The sequence below is a fragment of the Microcaecilia unicolor genome, chromosome 11, assembly GCF_901765095.1.
Source record: "Microcaecilia unicolor chromosome 11, aMicUni1.1, whole genome shotgun sequence".
Taxonomy (NCBI): domain Eukaryota; kingdom Metazoa; phylum Chordata; class Amphibia; order Gymnophiona; family Siphonopidae; genus Microcaecilia; species Microcaecilia unicolor.
In genome coordinates this window covers 172,444,088-172,462,631 of record NC_044041.1, presented here as the reverse complement: position 1 = coordinate 172,462,631, position 18,544 = coordinate 172,444,088, and the positions used below count along the sequence as shown (strand labels likewise).

General features: G+C 42.5%; 1 protein-coding gene across 1 annotated transcript in view; it reads left to right on the top strand.

Annotated features, from left to right (window-relative positions):
• Positions 1-14,921, top strand: part of LOC115479940 (cytochrome P450 2C20-like) — a 31,748-nt gene extending 16,827 nt beyond the window's left edge. The window contains exons 5-9 of the mRNA XM_030218274.1: positions 385-561; positions 4,706-4,847; positions 8,091-8,278; positions 11,150-11,291; positions 14,170-14,921. Of these exons, the coding sequence (XP_030074134.1) occupies positions 385-561; positions 4,706-4,847; positions 8,091-8,278; positions 11,150-11,291; positions 14,170-14,351 (831 nt within the window). The 3' untranslated portion in view covers positions 14,352-14,921. The remainder of the gene's footprint in view (positions 1-384; positions 562-4,705; positions 4,848-8,090; positions 8,279-11,149; positions 11,292-14,169) is intronic.
• Positions 14,922-18,544: the final 3,623 nt, after the last annotated feature.

Genomic DNA, 18,544 nt, shown 5'->3' with positions numbered 1-18,544 from the left:
GGTCCTATTTTATCTAGCATCAGCTACAGATATATGGAACCAAATGCAAAGCTGTCATTTTTAGTGTCCTTGAGATCGTGCAAAATACTTGTGTGCCTATAAGTTGATTTTTAAAGTGAAAAGTCGCCACAGGTACAGTTTCTTTATATAAATCAGCTGTCTGGCCATCGCTGTGTGAATATCTTACTCTGCATACTTTTCAGGTGCAAAATTAAATCCTGGTGTGAATGATAATACTGCAAGGAATTAAGTTTGCAAACACTGCTCGACCATTTGTAATTGTTGAGTCTTGTTTTGTTTTTCCTGTTTTGAGTCCCTTGGAATAACATTGTCTTGAACTTGCTCCTGCAGCCCCAGTCAAATAATGGTTTCCTTGCCTTCTAGTTCTATAATTTCTTCCCTAATGTGATGGAGTACCTGCCTGGTCCTCACAAGAGGGTGATTACAAATATGGATCAGCTGTTAGCGTTTGTGTCAAAGAGAGTGAAAATGCACCAGGAAACCTTGGATCCCAACTTTCCTCGTGACTTCATTGACTGCTTCCTCATGAAAATGGAGCAGGTACTGTGAAACTGGGTAGGGGATGGGGTGTATATGAGGAAACTGAAATAGCATGTTCTCCTATGTACCTTTCCATAGTGTATAATTAATGAAACTACTGTTTAAGAATAGATGTGGATCAAAGGAACTTACATGTTTACAGGCCACAACTATGGGAGCAATTCTACAACAGGGTAGCTCCATAGATCCGCCCTGGTAATGGGAGTTGAGAGCCCATTCTGTATGGTCACTGGGCAGGTCACAAGTACCTGGCAAAATCCCCAAAAAGTTCAATACATTTTATGCTACTTATCCCAGAAATAACCAGTGGATTTTCCCCAAGTTAATTTAATGGTCTATGGACTTTTCCTTTAGGAAGCCGTCCAGATCTCTTTTAAACCCTGCTAAGCCTTTACCACATTCTCTGGCAACAAATTCTTGAGTTTAATTACATGTTGAGTGAAGAAGAATTTTCTCCGATTCGTATTAAATTTACTACTTTGTAGCTTCATTGCATGCTCCTTAGTCCTAGTATTTTTGGAACGAGTAAACAAACAATTCACGTCTACCCATTTCATTCCACTCATTATTTTATAGACCTCTATCATATCTCCCCTCAGCTGTCTTTTCTCCAAGCTGAAGAGCCCTAGATGCTCCAGCCTTTCCTCATAGGGAAGTTGTCCCATCCCCTTTATCATTTTTGTTGACCTTCTCTGTACCTTTTCTAATTCCACTATATCTTTCTTGAGATGCGGTGACCAGAATTGAACACAATATTCGAGGTGTTTACTGTTTCAAAAAGTACAAAGACTAGGGGAAACTCCATGAAGTTACATGTTAATACTTTTAAAAAATAGGAAAAAATATTTTTTATTGAATAAATAGTTAAGCATCAGTTAGCATATTTGGGTTTAAAAAAGGTTTGAACAAGCTATTAGGAGCGATATAAGGAAAGTCACAACTCATCCCTAGGATTGGTAGCATGGAATCTTGCTACTATTTGGGATTCCAGAATATTGCTACGATTTGGGATTCTGCCAGGTACATTGACCTGGATTGGACACTACTGGAAACTGGATACTGTACTAGAAGGACCATCGGTCTGACCAAGTATGGTTGTTCTTATGTTATGTTTATATTCTTATGCCCAGAGCACTAAATGCAGAGTAGATGCTGGGTATACCTCCTTCACTTACCACACAGACTTTGCACTTACTGTACCTTAACTTTTGCAGTTAAGAACTAATCTAATCTATTCAGCAATTTGTAGACCATACTAGTCCCAGCAAGAGGTTCAAGGCAGTTAACAAAAAGAAATAACTCAAAACAAAATGAGGAATTACAAAATTACATTTAACAATAAAATACTAACTAAAATTTATCAAAAAAATATTTTAAGTTTTTTACGTAAGTGTATATAATTTATCTCCGAATAAATTTGCATAGGAAGAGCATTCCAAATTGTAAGTGCTCGACAAGAAAATAAGGCTTCTCCTGCAGCGCTTGCAGGCTTCAAGATTCGTTGCTTCCCATTCCTCCCATCCATGCAGCAACCTCTCCTCTGCTAAGCCTTTGCTCAAATGCTCAAATACACAAGGGGAATGGATGTGCACTTGAGCTGGAGGAGCACCCAACTGCCGGTGTGACAGGCCCATAACCAAGCTGGTAATGGAGTGGTAGGCGATGAGAGAGCAGCGCTGGAGCAGTCTGCAAACGTGATTAAAATGGCAATTGCACCCTTGCAGTCACATCTCTTCCTGTCTCCGGCGGCCCACCCCTTCTCCACCTCTAGAACTCCCCTCTTACTAGCTACTTCCTCTCCTCCCCTTCTAACCTTTACCATTTTACCTTTGGAGTCCTTGATCTAAACTGCCTACCTCTATCTGCGAGTCTCTCTGACCCCTCCTCTCCCTCCCCCCGAACCCCTTTACTAGCCGTACCAGGCCGCCACCTGTTTCTGTTCCTGACTGCCTCTTCATCAGCTCCCTTTTCTAAAATGCCACTGGAATTGAGCATGTCCCGACTTTGGTCTGATCTCTACTTTTGATGTAAAAGCGGGACTCTAAACTGTTTAGCTAAAATGGAGCCTGGCATATATTCAGTGCCAATCACTATCTGGATAGCAGCAAATAAAGTAAATTATTATTTTTTTAATGTTAAATTTTCATATACAATGAGGTTGATATTCAAAACAATTTAACAATTTCCGGGGAGAGTGGATGCTGCACACGCTAGGATGAAAACAAAACATTCTTTAATATATTGCATTAAAGAATGTTTGGTTTCATCCTAGTATGTGCGACATCCACTCTCCCCAGAAGCAGGTCGTTTGACCAAAGCGCTTGGTTTGACACGTTCTGACGTTGGACAGTGGAATTATTTGATCAGCGCTGAGTCTGCTTACGCAGGATTAGTAGTCGCCATATATATATATATATATATTTTTATAAATATATATATTTTTTGATATATTGTAAGTTTGTATAAGAAGTTTTCCTCTTAATATGAATTTCTAAAGTTTTCAATAAAGTATGGATAGCATTTTCTTGGAGGTTTTTGGTCCAGGGTGGCAAGTGATTGATGTTGTGCGGTAGGCTCAAGGGTTTGGCATAGCTAATAGCCTGGCCACTGATAGAAATCTGATGCCCCTGCATCCTTTTTCCCTCCTTTTGTCCTTCTTTCCCTTTTTTCTTTATTTCTTTTTTTCTCAGCACTAAAACATCTTTTGTTCCCAGTTTTATTTATGATTGCTTATGAGGAACTTTAGCTGGCTTTCCTTGTTAAGGACAGTCTCCCTCTCTCCTTGGACTGATGTTGTTAAATCACCTGTGCAGTGTCTCTAAATATCAGCACTAACCACCCGATCTGAATGCGGACAATGGAGGGGCATTCCAAGGGCAGATTTTTTCCCAATGTAGGCATTTATCCAGGCAACAGTGATATTCAGTGCTGGTGTCTGGATAGTTAACCAGGTAGATAGGACCACATAAAAAAACAGTCCTGTCTTTGTCTGGTTAGCTATCCTGACCACTGTGTTTCAATATTAAAAGATTGTGTTAAGATTATTTGCACTGTTTAAGATGGTATCAGGCGAGTTCCCACCTGGACAGTTCCCACCGGACAGGTCCAACCCACCAATTCCCACCTAAGACAATTTGTCCCCCAGGACAATTCCCACCAAGGAGTCCCCCAAGGAGTTCCCCCCCCCCCCGGACATTTCCCACCCTCCCCTAGCCTGTCGCTTCTTTCTTGTATCGGATCCCGTAAGTCTTGGTGGTGCTTTTTTTTATGGCATCTGAAATGAGGTTAGAGCAGTATATTGATGTACACAGAGGACGTATAATAATGGAATAACTTTTCATAGGTAGAGTAGTAGTTTGTTATAAATTGTAATCAGTGTGTCATTTTGAGGGGCTGAATTAGGTTGAAACCTAGTTTGGGGGGGTGTAGGAGGGCACTGCCCCTCCCCATATGAACTGCACTTTGTATTTATCTATTTATTTATTTACTTACTTATTTATGACATTTAGATCCCAGATTAAATATGAATTAAGTTCAAAACTAGTTTGGGGGGTGGGGGAGGCTTTCCCCCCCCCCCCACATGAACTGTATCTTTGGAAGGGGAAAGGGATGTGTAAAAGATAATGCTGAGGGAGGGGGGTGTCAACATAAAAACATAAGAGTAGCCATGCTGGGTCAGACCAATGGTTCATCTAGCCCCAAAATTATGTGGAAGAGAAAAGGGAGAGGGATTATTTGTTGTAGTGTGTTTTTTGGGCTATGGGTGGGAATTGTTCTCCCTGGTGTGGTGGGAATTGGTTCAGTGGGAATTGTCCTAGGTGGGAATTGGTTGTTGGGAACTGTCCGGTGGGAACTGTCCAGGTGGGAACTGACCTAGTACCTTTAAGATTGGTATTCGTGTTCTGTTGTACTGGATGCTAACTTTAATCAGATTTGGCACCCCTGAATATTGACATCTTTGCCTTCCTGTGCATTTCAGCCCCAGCTGTGTCTCTGAGCATCTATGAGTCAGTTCTACTCTCCATATGTATCCTCAGCCACATCACTTTCTCCTCCTTGTGGTCTAACTCAGAAGTTTACTAGTATCATTAACATATCCTTTTGTCAAATAGCTTCATCTTTGATTTCTTTTTGTATCTGTTAGGACAAAGAGAATCCCCAGAGTGAATTTTCTGCAAAGGAGTTGGTAACCACCACTTTTGACTTATTCTCAGCTGGGACAGAGACAGTCAGCACGACCTTAAGATACGGCCTCCTGATTCTTCTGAAACACCCGAAAATAGAAGGTGAGAAAGAAAAGGCAGGTGATAAAATGAAAAGCAAAAAGTTGAATGAAACGTTTCTGCCCAGACGTGGTTTCTTCCATAGTTAAGGATCAGATAAGCACAGAGAATCACCAGTGCCAACAGGGCAGTGGATGGATGGAACTGAAGATGGCAGAGAAGGATAATCAGTGGTGAAACTAGAGAGGCAGAACTGAAGATCAAGTAGGAAGTAGGATCTACGATATCACAGCAGAAAAGAAAATGAGAAGGGAAGGGAAGGGAAAGAAAGAGCTGTCGCTACCTGCATATTTTCATCTTCCTATATCAGTGATGGCGAACCTTTCAGAGACCGAGTGCCCAAACAGCAACCCAAAATCTAATTATTTATCGCAAAGTGCCAACAGGGCAATTTAACAGGTGGTGCATTCCCCCCTCCCCCTCGTCCCCCCTCCCTCTCCTGTCCTCCTCCCTCGCCCCCTCCTCCACTTGCCTCCGAGTTCCAGAGTCCCCTCCCTCCCAGTTACAGGGCCCCCCCTCCCTCCCTTCGAGTTCCAGGACCCCTCCCTCCAAATTTTAAAACTCATCTATCTTACCTCGTCGGGGTTAGGGCGGCAGCAGCAGTAAAAAGCTTGCAGGCTCGGCTCGGTGCTTAGTTCCGTTTTCTCTTCTCTCTCTCTCAGCTCTGGCCCCACCCTTGTGGAAACAGGAAATGAGGGCGGGACCAGAGCTGAGAGAGAGAAGGGAAAACGGAACTAAGCACCGAGCCTGCATGCTGCCGCCCTAACCCCGACGAGGTAAAATAGATGACTTTTAAAATTCGGAGGGAGGGGGCCTGGAACTCGAAGGGAGGAGGGAATGAACTTCTGGTGGGTGAGGCAACGGCACGCGTGCCAACAGAGAGGGCTCTGCGTGCCCTCTCTGGCACGCGTGCCATAGGTTCGCCATCACTGTCCTATATTAAGAACCAGATTTGGTTAAAAGCAGATAAAGAGCTGTTCTAAAAACTAGTGCACATAAATGCCAATATTCTGTCTAAGCACTATTCTGCAAATTCCTACTTAACTTATATAGGGTTCCTTTTATAAAGGCACACTGGCGTTTTTAGTACATGCTTGGTCTGCAAGCTTGTCCTTCCAAGCTTGGTCTGCAAGCACTCATATCAGCTGTCATGGGCATAAGTTTTGTTTCGTCCTACTACTGCCTGTATACACAGTGCATAAGCTTTGATTAGCAGTAAACAGCAAATATTGTTATGCACTTCTGGTAAATCACATGACAAGGAGAAACTCATAAGAAACAGGAACTATAAGACCCATATATGACAGACAAATATTGATGAAACCGGATGGTGAGTGAGACTGAGGACCCTCCACCAAATAAGGAGAATTCTTTAGGTGTTTAGGGGAGGGGGAGCAAAGATGTTCATTCAGGTTGTACATAGTAAGAAAGACAAGATGCATGGGAGTTTCATGTGTTACTGATAAGGAAATGGCCAATGAGCACATAGTGCTCCCCCTCCATTGGGACTGGTAAAATAAGAAAAATAACCCTTTTTGTATAATAAAGAAAACAGGAACAGGAAATATCCTTTTATGTACACTAAGTTAGAATAAGAGGAATCACATGATTTAGGAGAAATGAAACTTATAACAGTATATAAGTGCAGAATGAGAAAGACAAACTGAGCAGCCTTGTAGCTCAGCCTGAACGTCTTGTTGGCTGTGTGACAAAACTGCTCCAGAGGGATCTATCATTTTTTTGTATTGTTTTAGAGAAATACCAATAAAGATTTTACTTGGTTGCACCTAAACTAAGTTTGATTCTCTCTCTTACTCCAGCCAAAGAGATTTTTCTCTACAGCTGAAGTGTTTTCCCTTCCAAAGGGACAATAGGTGGGGTTGCACTATGTTCCTGGTCCCTGCTACAGCCAAGCTCTGTTCCTTGTCCCAGCTACAGCCAAGCTCTGTTCCTGGTCCCTGTTACAGCCAGGCTCTGTTCATGGTCCCTGCTACAGCCAAGCTCTGTTCCTGCCTTGTCTTTAGTCTTGCTTTTGTTTACACCTGTTGCCTAGCTCCAGCCCTGCCTTGTTTCTGCCTAGCTCCAGACCTGCCATGTCAGCCATGTCTTGTGCCTTGTCTTGTTCTACTTTTTCTCATGTCTGGATCCAGTTCTTGCCCTTCCTATCCTTGCTTTGCCTGAACCCAGTTCTAGACTTTTTTCTGTGTTTTGCCTTGCTCTTGTTTAGGTTCAGTTCTAGCCCTGTTGCCTTGCTCACTGTTCCTTGTCTGGATCAAGCTTCTGTCTTGCTTGACTGCTTTGTTCAGTTGTGCCTACTTTGCCTTGTCTTGTCCAGTCCTGTCTAGATCAAATTCTTACCTTGCCCTTGTCTTGCCTTTTCTGGACCTAGTTTTAACCTTTATCTTGCCTTGTTCTGCATGGGCTTCAGTTCTGCCTTGCCTATTCTGAACCCAGTTTTAACCTAGTTCCGAGTCTTGCCTTGTTTTTCCTAGTTTCCAGTTTTGCCCTTGACCTTGCTTTCCTTGCCTCATCTGGATCTGGTTCTTTTGTTTGTTGAATCTTGTTACTCCTGCCCTGTGCCAGCCCAAAGGACTTGTCTGCCACAGCCCCAAGTGCAGCCCAAGGGTTCACCATCCCTGAATCCATGACAGTTCTTCAGAGATTTAGAACCCTTCATTATGAGTAGATTTTTGCTTGAAAACTATAATCAAAGATTTGAAATGTCGTCTTTTCCTCCGGTGACCTAAACATGCTGTCCCCCTGAAAAAAGCATATTCTATCAATGAACCTATTGGAGAGGCACTGTTGTAGGGCAGGTTTCAAACAGCCAATTAACATAAATTACTCTGAAAATCATTCTGCGTTATATCTAAGCAACCTATTGCTGCTACAGTTAAGGGGTTTCCACTGGTGTTTGCTGTCCTGATTCCTATCATAAAATAAAAAGACCTCAACTGCCAAATGAGAGGACACACCTCACATCTGCACATTTGATTCTGTAAATTTCAAATGATTGAACCATGTCTGTCTTTTAGCCTCCTGTTTTGTGCTTTTGAATTTTCCTGTTGCATGATCCTCACAGGGAAGTTAGTTTCAGAACCTCGATAGAAGGTGCTTCATAAACCCTGCTATATATGATTCTGTTGCCATACGCTGGATTAATTCAGCATAAAAGCAGATTCTCTCTCTCCTCTCTGCCCAATATGGCTGTAATCAAGTTTACATATTTATCTATTCACTTCACAGCAAAGATCCATGAGGAGATCGACCGTGTGATCGGACAAAACCGTAGCCCCTCTATCGAGGACAGGAATGCGATGCCATACACTGAGGCTGTGGTTCATGAGATCCAGCGGTTCATAGACCTCATCCCACTGGGTGTACCCCGTGCTGTGACTCGAGATATCCAATTCAAGCAATATTTTCTTCCCAAGGTAGAGGTCTCACTGGGGGAAATATTCACTTATTCAGTCACCTGGCTGCTGTATAAATAGATGACTTATCTACTTATCTTTTTTGCCCAATATTCAACCTCTTTATTTATTCCAGTAGGACTGCAGAATATGTGGTTATAAAGTTAAATAGATAACATCCATTGATATCAGGACTCCCATTTGTGCTGTCCTAATAAACAAAAAAAATGTTCTGATTAGCCTATATCATCACTATCTTTCAACCCCACCCCCAGAATAACCCTTGCCCTTCTTAATCTTCTATGGATGACGTTTGATAAGACATCAAAATATCCAGTCCAAGGTTAGCTGGCATAGAATTGTTAAAAAAAATAGGACTTAAGAAGTTAACCCAATTCTGACCCTACAATACCAACATAGCCATTATTTCTAGCCTAGTTCATTGCTTTGGTTTATGGAAGGAAGTGTAGAGAATTTTCAAAGGAAGTTGCTTATTATATGTTTATGTTTTTAGCCTGTAAACTGCTCTGTTCTGCCTTAGGCAGCTAGGGCAGTCTAGAAAGCAGTAATAAACTATAAACTTACATAACTAAGCAGTTATTCAGGTAAATTCTTCAGTCTGAAAATTGATCTATCCTCCATTTTTCCAGCCCAATATTGCAAGTCTAGTCGTCAAGTTCTATATGGTTATTAGACTTAGTTGTGGAAGAAGGACAGGAGGTGTAAACAAAAAAAGAGGCAATTTTGTACCCTCTTACTTTTCTGACCCTAATTTTCAAAAAGAAAGTAAGCAGATAGTCTCTCTTTGAAAATTAGCTATCAGGACTGTTGGTGCAAGTGTATCTCCAGACCTGCAAACTATATCCAGCAGTGAAACTTGTCCCCATATGCAAAATTTATACAAAGGAAGAAATACAATTTTATTGGTAAAAGATTGAACTATGCATGATATTTTGGCAATCTTCACTGTACTGGGGGGTTCTTTTACAAAGGTGCAATGAAAAATGGCTTGCAATAGTGTAGGCACGGGTTTTGGGTGCGCACCGATCCATTTTTTAGCGCGCCTGTAAAAAAGGCCTCCTTTTTTTGCCAAAAATGGACGTGTGGCAAAATCAAAATTGTTGTGCGTCCATTTTGGGTCTGAGATCTTACCACCAGCCATAGACTTAGCGGTAAAGAATCTGGGCGGTAATGACCTATGCACATCAAATGCCACTTGGCGCGCCCCCGTTACGTGCGCCAGAAAATAACAAATATTTTTCAGACGCACGTAGTGGACGTGCGCCAAAATTGATCCTACCACAAGGGCCATGCGGTAACCGGGCGGTAACTCCAATTTGGCACTCGTGGAGGGGCATAATCGAATGGGGTGCCCACGTTTTTATGAGGGTGCCCTCACAGGATGGCCCCGTAAAGGGGCGGGGCAACGCATTATCGAAACAAGACAGAAGTCCATCTTTCGTTTTGATAATATGGTCGGGGACGCCCAAATCTTGACATTTAGGTCGACCTTAGAGATGGTCGTCCTTAGGTCGTTTTTGAGATGGTCGTCCTCGGTTTTCGGCAATAATGAAAACCAAAGATGTCTATCTCAAAAACGTCCAAATCCAAGCCCTTTGGACATGGGAGGAGCCAGCAATCATAGTGCACTGATCCCCCCTCACACTCCAGGACACCAACCGGGCACCCTAGGGGGCACTGCAGTGGACTTCACAAATTGCTCCCAGGTGCATAGCTCCCTTACCTTGGGTGCTGAGTCCCCCAAACCCTCCCCCCAGGTCCGCCTGCCTGAAGTACACTGCACCCACTACAACTGCTCCAGGGACCTGTATACTGCTGTGATGGACTTGAGTATGGCATTTGAGGCTGGCACAGAGGCTGGCAAAAAGTATTTTTAAACTTGTTTTTTATGGTGGGAGGGGGTTAGTGACCACTGGGGGAGTAAAGGGAGGTCATCCACGATTCCCTCTGGTGGTCATCTGGCCAGTTCGGGCACCTTTTGGAGGCTTGGTCGTGAAAAAAATTGGACCAAGTAAAGTCGTCCAAGTGCTCGTTAGGGACGCCCTTCTTTTTTCTATTATCGGCCGAGGACGACCATCTCCTAATCACGCCCCAGTCCCGCCTTCGCTACCCTGCCGACATGCCCCCGTGAACTTTGGTTGTCACCGCGACAGAAAGCAGTCGAGGGTGTCACAAAATCGACTTTCGATTATGCCGATTTGGACGACCTTGCGAGAAGGACGCCTATCTCCCGATTTGTGTTGAAAGATGGGCGTCCTCCTCTTTCGAAAATAAGCCTGATAGGCACTTACACGGCTTAGTAAAAGGGGCCCTAAATGACTGACCATGATGAATTACTGGAGTGAATCAGACACATGTCAGCTGTGATTATTAACAATGATGGAACATAGTCAAGCCTTGTCCAGGGCCAAGTAAAATACATCAGTTTCTCACCATCACAAATCTTAGATATTGACTGAGCAGTATCTGTTGAATAGGCATCACTGGATAGATAGATAGATAGATAGATAGATAGATAGATAGATAGATAGATAGATAGATAGATAGATAGATAGATAGATAGATAGATAGATAGATAGATAGATAGATAGATGTGTTACTCCAATGGGAGATGCTTCATCTAGATCTGATGATAGATTATTTCAGTCTTATCATCATAACTCAAAAACAGCGAACAGCAATTCAATGATTTTTTTTACATTTTTTAACATTCACCTGTTTTAACCAGCTCCATCTTTTTTCAGCATTCTATCTAATAGAGCTATATGACTCCCCTCCCACTTACTCAATGCCTGTATTAATCTTTCTTTCTAAATTCTGTTGACTGACAGCTGCTTCCTCATTTTAAAAGATCTGATTTTTGTCTTCCAGGGTACCACAGTATATGCCTTGCTGAGTTCAGTCCTGTATGACCCTAAACAGTTTCAGAACCCAGAATCTTTTGATCCCAACCACTTTTTGGATGCCAATGGCTGCTTTAAAAGAAATGATGCATTTATGCCATTCTCTGCAGGTATCACTATGTATTTTTTCCATATCTTTGTTTTACAAATGCATAACCTTCTTATACAGTGGGGGAAATAAGTATTTGATCCCTTGCTGATTTTGTAAGTTTGCCCACTGACAAAGACATGAGCAGCCCATAATTGAAGGGTAGGTTATTGGTAACAGTGAGAGATAGCACATCACAAATTAAATCCGGAAAATCACATTGTGGAAAGTATATGAATTTATTTGCATTCTGCAGAGGGAAATAAGTATTTGATCCCCCACCAACCAGTAAGAGATCTGGCCCCTACAGACCAGGTAGATGCTCCAAATCAACTCGTTACCTGCATGACAGACAGCTGTCGGCAATGGTCACCTGTATGAAAGACACCTGTCCACAGACTCAGTGAATCAGTCAGACTCTAACCTCTACAAAATGGCCAAGAGCAAGGAGCTGTCTAAGGATGTCAGGGACAAGATCATACACCTGCACAAGGCTGGAATGGGCTACAAAACCATCAGTAAGACGCTGGGCGAGAAGGAGACAACTGTTGGTGCCATAGTAAGAAAATGGAAGAAGTACAAAATGACTGTCAATCGACAAAGATCTGGGGCTCCACGCAAAATCTCACCTCGTGGGGTATCCTTGATCATGAGGAAGGTTAGAAATTAGCCTACAACTACAAGGGGGGAACTTGTCAATGATCTCAAGGCAGCTGGGACCACTGTCACCACGAAAACCATTGGTAACACATTACGACATAACGGATTGCAATCCTGCAGTGCCCGCAAGGTCCCCCTGCTCCGGAAGGCACATGTGACGGCCCATCTGAAGTTTGCCAGTGAACACCTGGATGATGCCGAGAGTGATTGGGAGAAGGTGCTGTGGTCAGATGAGACAAAAATTGAGCTCTTTGGCATGAACTCAACTCGCCGTGTTTGGAGGAAGAGAAATGCTGCCTATGACCCAAAGAACACCGTCCCCACTGTCAAGCATGGAGGTGGAAATGTTATGTTTTGGGGGTGTTTCTCTGCTAAGGGCACAGGACTACTTCACCGCATCAATGGGAGAATGGATGGGGCCATGTACCGTACAATTCTGAGTGACAACCTCCTTCCCTCCGCCAGGGCCTTAAAAATGGGTCGTGGCTGGGTCTTCCAGCACGACAATGACCCAAAACATACAGCCAAGGCAACAAAGGAGTGGCTCAGGAAGAAGCACATTAGGGTCATGGAGTGGCCTAGCCAGTCACCAGACCTTAATCCCATTGAAAACTTATGGAGGGAGCTGAAGCTGCGAGTTGCCAAGCGACAGCCCAGAACTCTTAATGATTTAGAGATGATCTGCAAAGAGGAGTGGACCAAAATTCCTCCTGACATGTGTGCAAACCTCATCATCAACTACAGAAGACGTCTGACCGCTGTGCTTGCCAACAAGGGTTTTGCCACCAAGTATTAGGTCTTGTTTGCCAGAGGGATCAAATACTTATTTCCCTCTGCAGAATGCAAATAAATTCATATACTTTCCACAATGTGATTTTCCGGATTTAATTTGTGATGTGCTATCTCTCACTGTTACCAATAACCTACCCTTCAATTATGGGCTGCTCATGTCTTTGTCAGTGGGCAAACTTACAAAATCAGCAAGGGATCAAATACTTATTTCCCCCACTGTACATGTTGTTCTCCTCAGTTATCACTACATATTTTTAACCAAGATTTATTTTACCTCACTTTGGATTTGGAATTCCCTGCTTTTCTTAGGAAAATTAAAACCATAAGCCCATATATGCATCAGGAGTAGAACCAGGACAAGATTAGCTTCTCCTGGAAAATGAAGCCATTTACAGAACACTGCTAGTTGTGCGCATATGTGTAATTTACCTGTGAAAGTGCTAGCAAGCTGCCTAAATGCAATACTAGAACTGCACATGTAAATGACAGAGCACATAAATGCAAAGGGGCTGCCCAGGGGCAGACCATGGGAAGGGTATTGGCAGTGCTGCAACTTACACATGAAATTTATTGAATATTGTAAGTTACGCATGCCCTTGCCATATTAGGTGGCACAGAAATGTAAGGCACACTGATGTCAGGTTAGACCAGTATTGTATAACGACAACTATCACCGCACAGTATTAGGGAACCAAAAAGGAGGTGTCCAGTTACAGGACGGCTCCCAAAGTGTGTAAAATTGTACATATTCCCCTCGGATTCTATATATAGCAACTAGGGTTCCATGCACAAATCATCATGCGTAGCCAATCAGTTCATGCAACTTAATTAGGTAACAAGCCAATTAGCATTGATAATTGGAAGTTGATAAGCAATTATCGGTACTAATTGCACTAACTGGGATTTATGCGTAGTCTTTAAAGTAATGCACATAAATTTGACTGTGTGGATCTCAAAAGGGAGAGTGGCAATGGGAGAGGCAAGGATGAATTGTGGGCTTTCCTAAAATTTAAGCGCAATGTTATAGAATATACTCGGTTCATGCCTAAATTAGTCGTATGCTTTTTAAACCAGGTTTTGTATAGTTTAAATGGATGCAACTAAGTTGAGTCACAAAAATGGGAGTCACAAGAATGGGCATTATGCATATGCTATAAATTGTGCCTAATGTTAGGCAAAGTTTATAGAATAGCTTTAAGCGCGTTTTTGTTCAGCGCTGATTTTTTTGGTGCCATATATAGAATTTGGTCCATTATGAAATGTACGCATGCTTTTTATCCACTAAAAGTAGATAAACATTCACATAACTGGATCTACCTATGTAGCTCCTTAAATTAAGCACTAAAAAGCAGAATATGAATCTTCTTGCTAACAACAATAAAATAACGTTTAACATTCTTATCTCAAATTCATCTACAGTTCTTACCATGCTCTTCTTTCATATACAGGTAGACGGATCTGCTTGGGCGAGGGTCTGGCCCGCATGGAGATCTTCTTGTTTCTCACCACCATCCTGCAGAACTTTGACTTAAAGTCTGTTATCGACATAAAGGACATTGACCTGTCCTCTGCAATGAGCGGCATTTCGAGAGTGCCACGCCAGTACAACCTCTGCCTCACCCCTCGCTAAGGTGGCCTCTGGATTCTTACAGAACTATTTGAAGGCTCAGCTATGCTAAAACATGGAGTCTGTGATGTACACATTACTGTTATACTTCACTGCTTTGCTCCTGGATGCCACATAGCTATATAATTGGTAAAGTTAAAGGCAGACAAGATGTATCCAGACAAGCCTTCTTCTGAATGTACAATAGCTCTTTATAAGTACATAAGTGTTATAAAGAGCTGTTGTACAATCAGAAGAATGCCATATTGGGAGAAACCGAAGGTCCATCAAGCCCAATATTGTTATGGATCTGGTTTGTCTGGTGAAAGACCTTTTAAAAGTATTCTGTGTCTAGAGCCAAAACCACAGTCTGGACTTTAAGAGAGTCTCTGAAGTTAGCAATTATTATGAATACAGAGATCTCTTTAGAAAACTATGAGGTTCTTTTAGATTCCCCATTCAAGCAGAGTTGGCACCATTTCTAGGTTTCTGACTGGTTTTTGGTTCTTGTGAGACTTCTTATTTTTCCATCATGCAATTTAATTGAATGGCGAGCTAATTAGTCCAAATAATTGGCTTGTTAGGCAACTATTGGCAGTAATTGGAATATTCATGTGTAAATTTAAGCAAAAGATCCACACCTAAATTTTACATGCATTCAAAAAAGGGGGCACAGAGATGGGAAGGTCATGGGAGGAGCAGGTGTGTTCTTGAAATTAACATGCATAGTTATAGAATAAGAGGGAAATGCACCTTATCTTTCTGCATACAGTTGTACCACGTTTCAGTTGGTGCAAATGTCTGTGCCTAAAGTTAGACACAATTCCCATACGTAAATGCCATTCTATAAACTGCGCTTAACTTTAAGTGTTGAATATAGAATAGCATTTTTTTCAGTGCCAAATTTAGAATTCACCCCTAAGTGTGCACTGTCAGAGGCATACACATGGTTAGAGCGTGAGAATGTCATGTAGAATACTCAGTTGCACGAGTTGCATAGTGAACTTAGGTGTGCCCAATTAAGCCATCTATTGACCTGTCATAAGTAGGTGCACCTGACCTTTGGTGCTCTAATGGTGCGGAGATTGGATGGCAACACTGGTAATTAGGAAGCAAGACCGGTGCTGGGCAGACTTCTACGGTCTGTGCCCTGATAGTGACTGAATAGATATGGATGGGCTAGAGCGTAAATTTTAAAGGGCTTCGACGTTAGCTTCAGAACTTTTAGTACAAGAAGAGTGCTGGGCAGAATTCTAGGGTCTGTGCCCTGAGAATGGCAAGGACAAATCAAACTCGGGTATACATATAACCAGTGCCTTTTTTCTAGCAAAAAAGGTGCTGGTACTCAAATGCCAGGCCACCCTTCAGGGGCAGGGTAATCACTGAGGGACCCACCCCATAATAGCCAGGCCCTCTGCAACCAGTCACAGAATCATTGACAAGGCAGAATTGTTGTGTAGAGACTGAGCTATTTCATTAAAACTTGGGGGACCATGGGTCAATTTTAGCAGACAATGGAAAAGGTGCTGGTACTCAGTACCCCCAAGTACCCCCTCAAAAAAGCCCTGCATATAACATATTGTATACCATGTATAATGAGTTTATCCTATTGTACAGACTGGATGGACCGTACAGGTCTTTTTCTGCCATCATTTACTATGTTACTATGTTAATGTAGCTTTGCTATAGTATTCTACAACGCTTAGGCATGCCCTTAAGCCATTGTAGAGTTGGAGTTGTGTTGCCCCTTTTTGTGTCCAAAAAGAGGTGAACTGAAGTAGAATAGAGCAGATAGAATCAATAACATAATAAAAAGTCACAAACGGAAGTGTAGTTGGCCCCAGATGCAACAAAGGAGACAGCAAAATGTTTTCTTGAGCGTGGAAACAATATTTATTCCGGGTCCCTGAATAAATGTTGTTTCCTATCTCAAGAAAGTTACAGCCAGCTACACTTCTTCTTGTGCCAAAATTGAGGTGCCAATTTAGTGAATTGCTACCCTAATGTTAATCTTGAAGGGCCCCTTTTACGAAGCCGAGTAGGCACCTACGTGCACCCAACACGTGCCAAATTGGAGTTACTGCCCGGTTACCGCATGGCCCTTGCGGTAATTTCAATTTTGGCACGCGTCCGCTATGCACACCTGAAAAATATTTATTTTCTGGCATGCATAGCGGACTCGCGCCAAGTGGCATCTGACGCGCATAGGTCATTACCGCCCAAATTCTTTACCGCTAGGTCTATGGTTGGCGGTAAGGTCTCAGACCCAAAAAATGGACGAGTGGCGATTTTGATTTTGCCGCATGTCTATTTTCAGCAAAAAAAAAAAAAAAGAGGCATTTTTTGCAGGCATGCTGAAAAATGGATCTGTGCACCCAAAACCCACTCCTATACTACCGCAAGCCATTTTTCAGTGCGCCTTTGTAAAAGGACCCCTAAAGTTACTAGAGGAGAGCATCATAATTATCTGGAGCCTGCCTTGGTAGAGTTGAGATTTTCAAGTCACTATCATCACCAAAAAATGGCAAAATTCTGTATATCCTCAGTAAGATATTTGTACCCGATGGACAATCAGAGGAAAATGTCTTTCTCTGTTGCTGCTTCTCCAGCCTTACCTAGTGCACTTGAAATCCACTTGAAATCTGTTCAGAAAGTATGTATTTTTTGGGGAAAAGAACAAAATCCTTGTTTGCATTGCTGTGGATGGTATTTCTCTTTTTATATTTGCAGAGTTTTAAATATCTATCTGTTTTAATTGTTTATTAACAAAGATGTATGTTGTAAAGATTGTACATTGCCTAGAGCTGTTAGGAATTATAGGCGATATATAAAAGAAGAAAATAAACAGGTTTACGAATTACATGGATGATTACATCTGTTCAGTTTTCATTTAGTTTTCTCTTTGATTGTACATTTGAGTTCAGCATCTGTTATGAATAAATGACATGTGTTACCTTTTTCACGTTATTCTGGCTGTTTCTTATTTGGGGGCCCTTTTACTAATTTATGCACGCCACGTTACAGAATACATTTAGCAAGTAGTGCATGTAAATTCTAATTAAAGCCAATTAGTGCTAATAATTGCTTAAAATCTAATTATCAGCACTGATTAGCTTGTTAATCGATTAGGTTATGAGCATTGTTATGGAATACACTTCAATCTCCATGCAGAAATCTTAGTGAAATATATAGAATCCACGGGTTAATGAGTTATAAATATAATTTTATAACAGGTTGTCTATTAAAAATGATTGTCTATAGTTGGAGAACTCTGTGAGTCTAAGGGTCACAGGCAATTTATCTCCATACACCATCATCAGTGTTTGGTGGAGCCTGGGGTGCATACCTTACTGTGTCCCTTGCCTGGACGAATAGATGGTCCTTCACCATCTGAGATGATCCTCTTCTGGAAATCTTAGCACCTTAAGGACCGCATTTGTTTGCTCTATCCACTCCTCAATGGTTAAGTCTCCGTGTTTCTTAGGTACACCTGCAAAATCTGGAAGCTTCTTATGCCTGGGGATATACATGGCTGTAGTTCTGGGAATTTTCATAATCTACTCATAATAACATAGTAACATAGTAGATGACGGCAGAAAGCGACCTGCACGGTCCATCCAGTCTGCCCAACAAGATAACTCATATTTGCTGCTTTTTGTGTATACCCTACTTTGATTTGTACCTGTGCTCTTCAGGGCACAGACCGCATTATCCGCGCCTCCCAACCACCAGCCCCTCCTCCCAACCACCGGCTCTGGCACAGACCGTATAAGTCTGCCCAGCACTATCCTCACCTCCCAACCACCAGCCCTGCCTCCCAACCACTGGCTCTGGCACAGACCGTACAAGTCTGTCCAGCACTATCCCCACCTCCCAACCACCAGTCCCGCTACCCACCACCGGCTCTGGCACAGACCGTATAAGTCTGCCCAGCACTATCCCCGCCTCCCAACCACCAGCCCCGCCTCCCGATCTTGACTAAGCTCCTGAGGATCCATTCCTTCGGCACAGGATTCCTTTATGCTTATCCCACACATGTTTGAATTCTGTTACCGTTTTCATTTCCACCAACTCCTGCGGGAGGGCATTCCAAGCATCCACTACTCTCTCCGTGAAAAAATACTTCCTGACATTTTTCTTGAGTCTGCCCCCCTTAAATCTCATTTCATGTCCTCTCGTTCTACCACCTTCCCATCTCCGGAAAAGGTTCGTTTGCG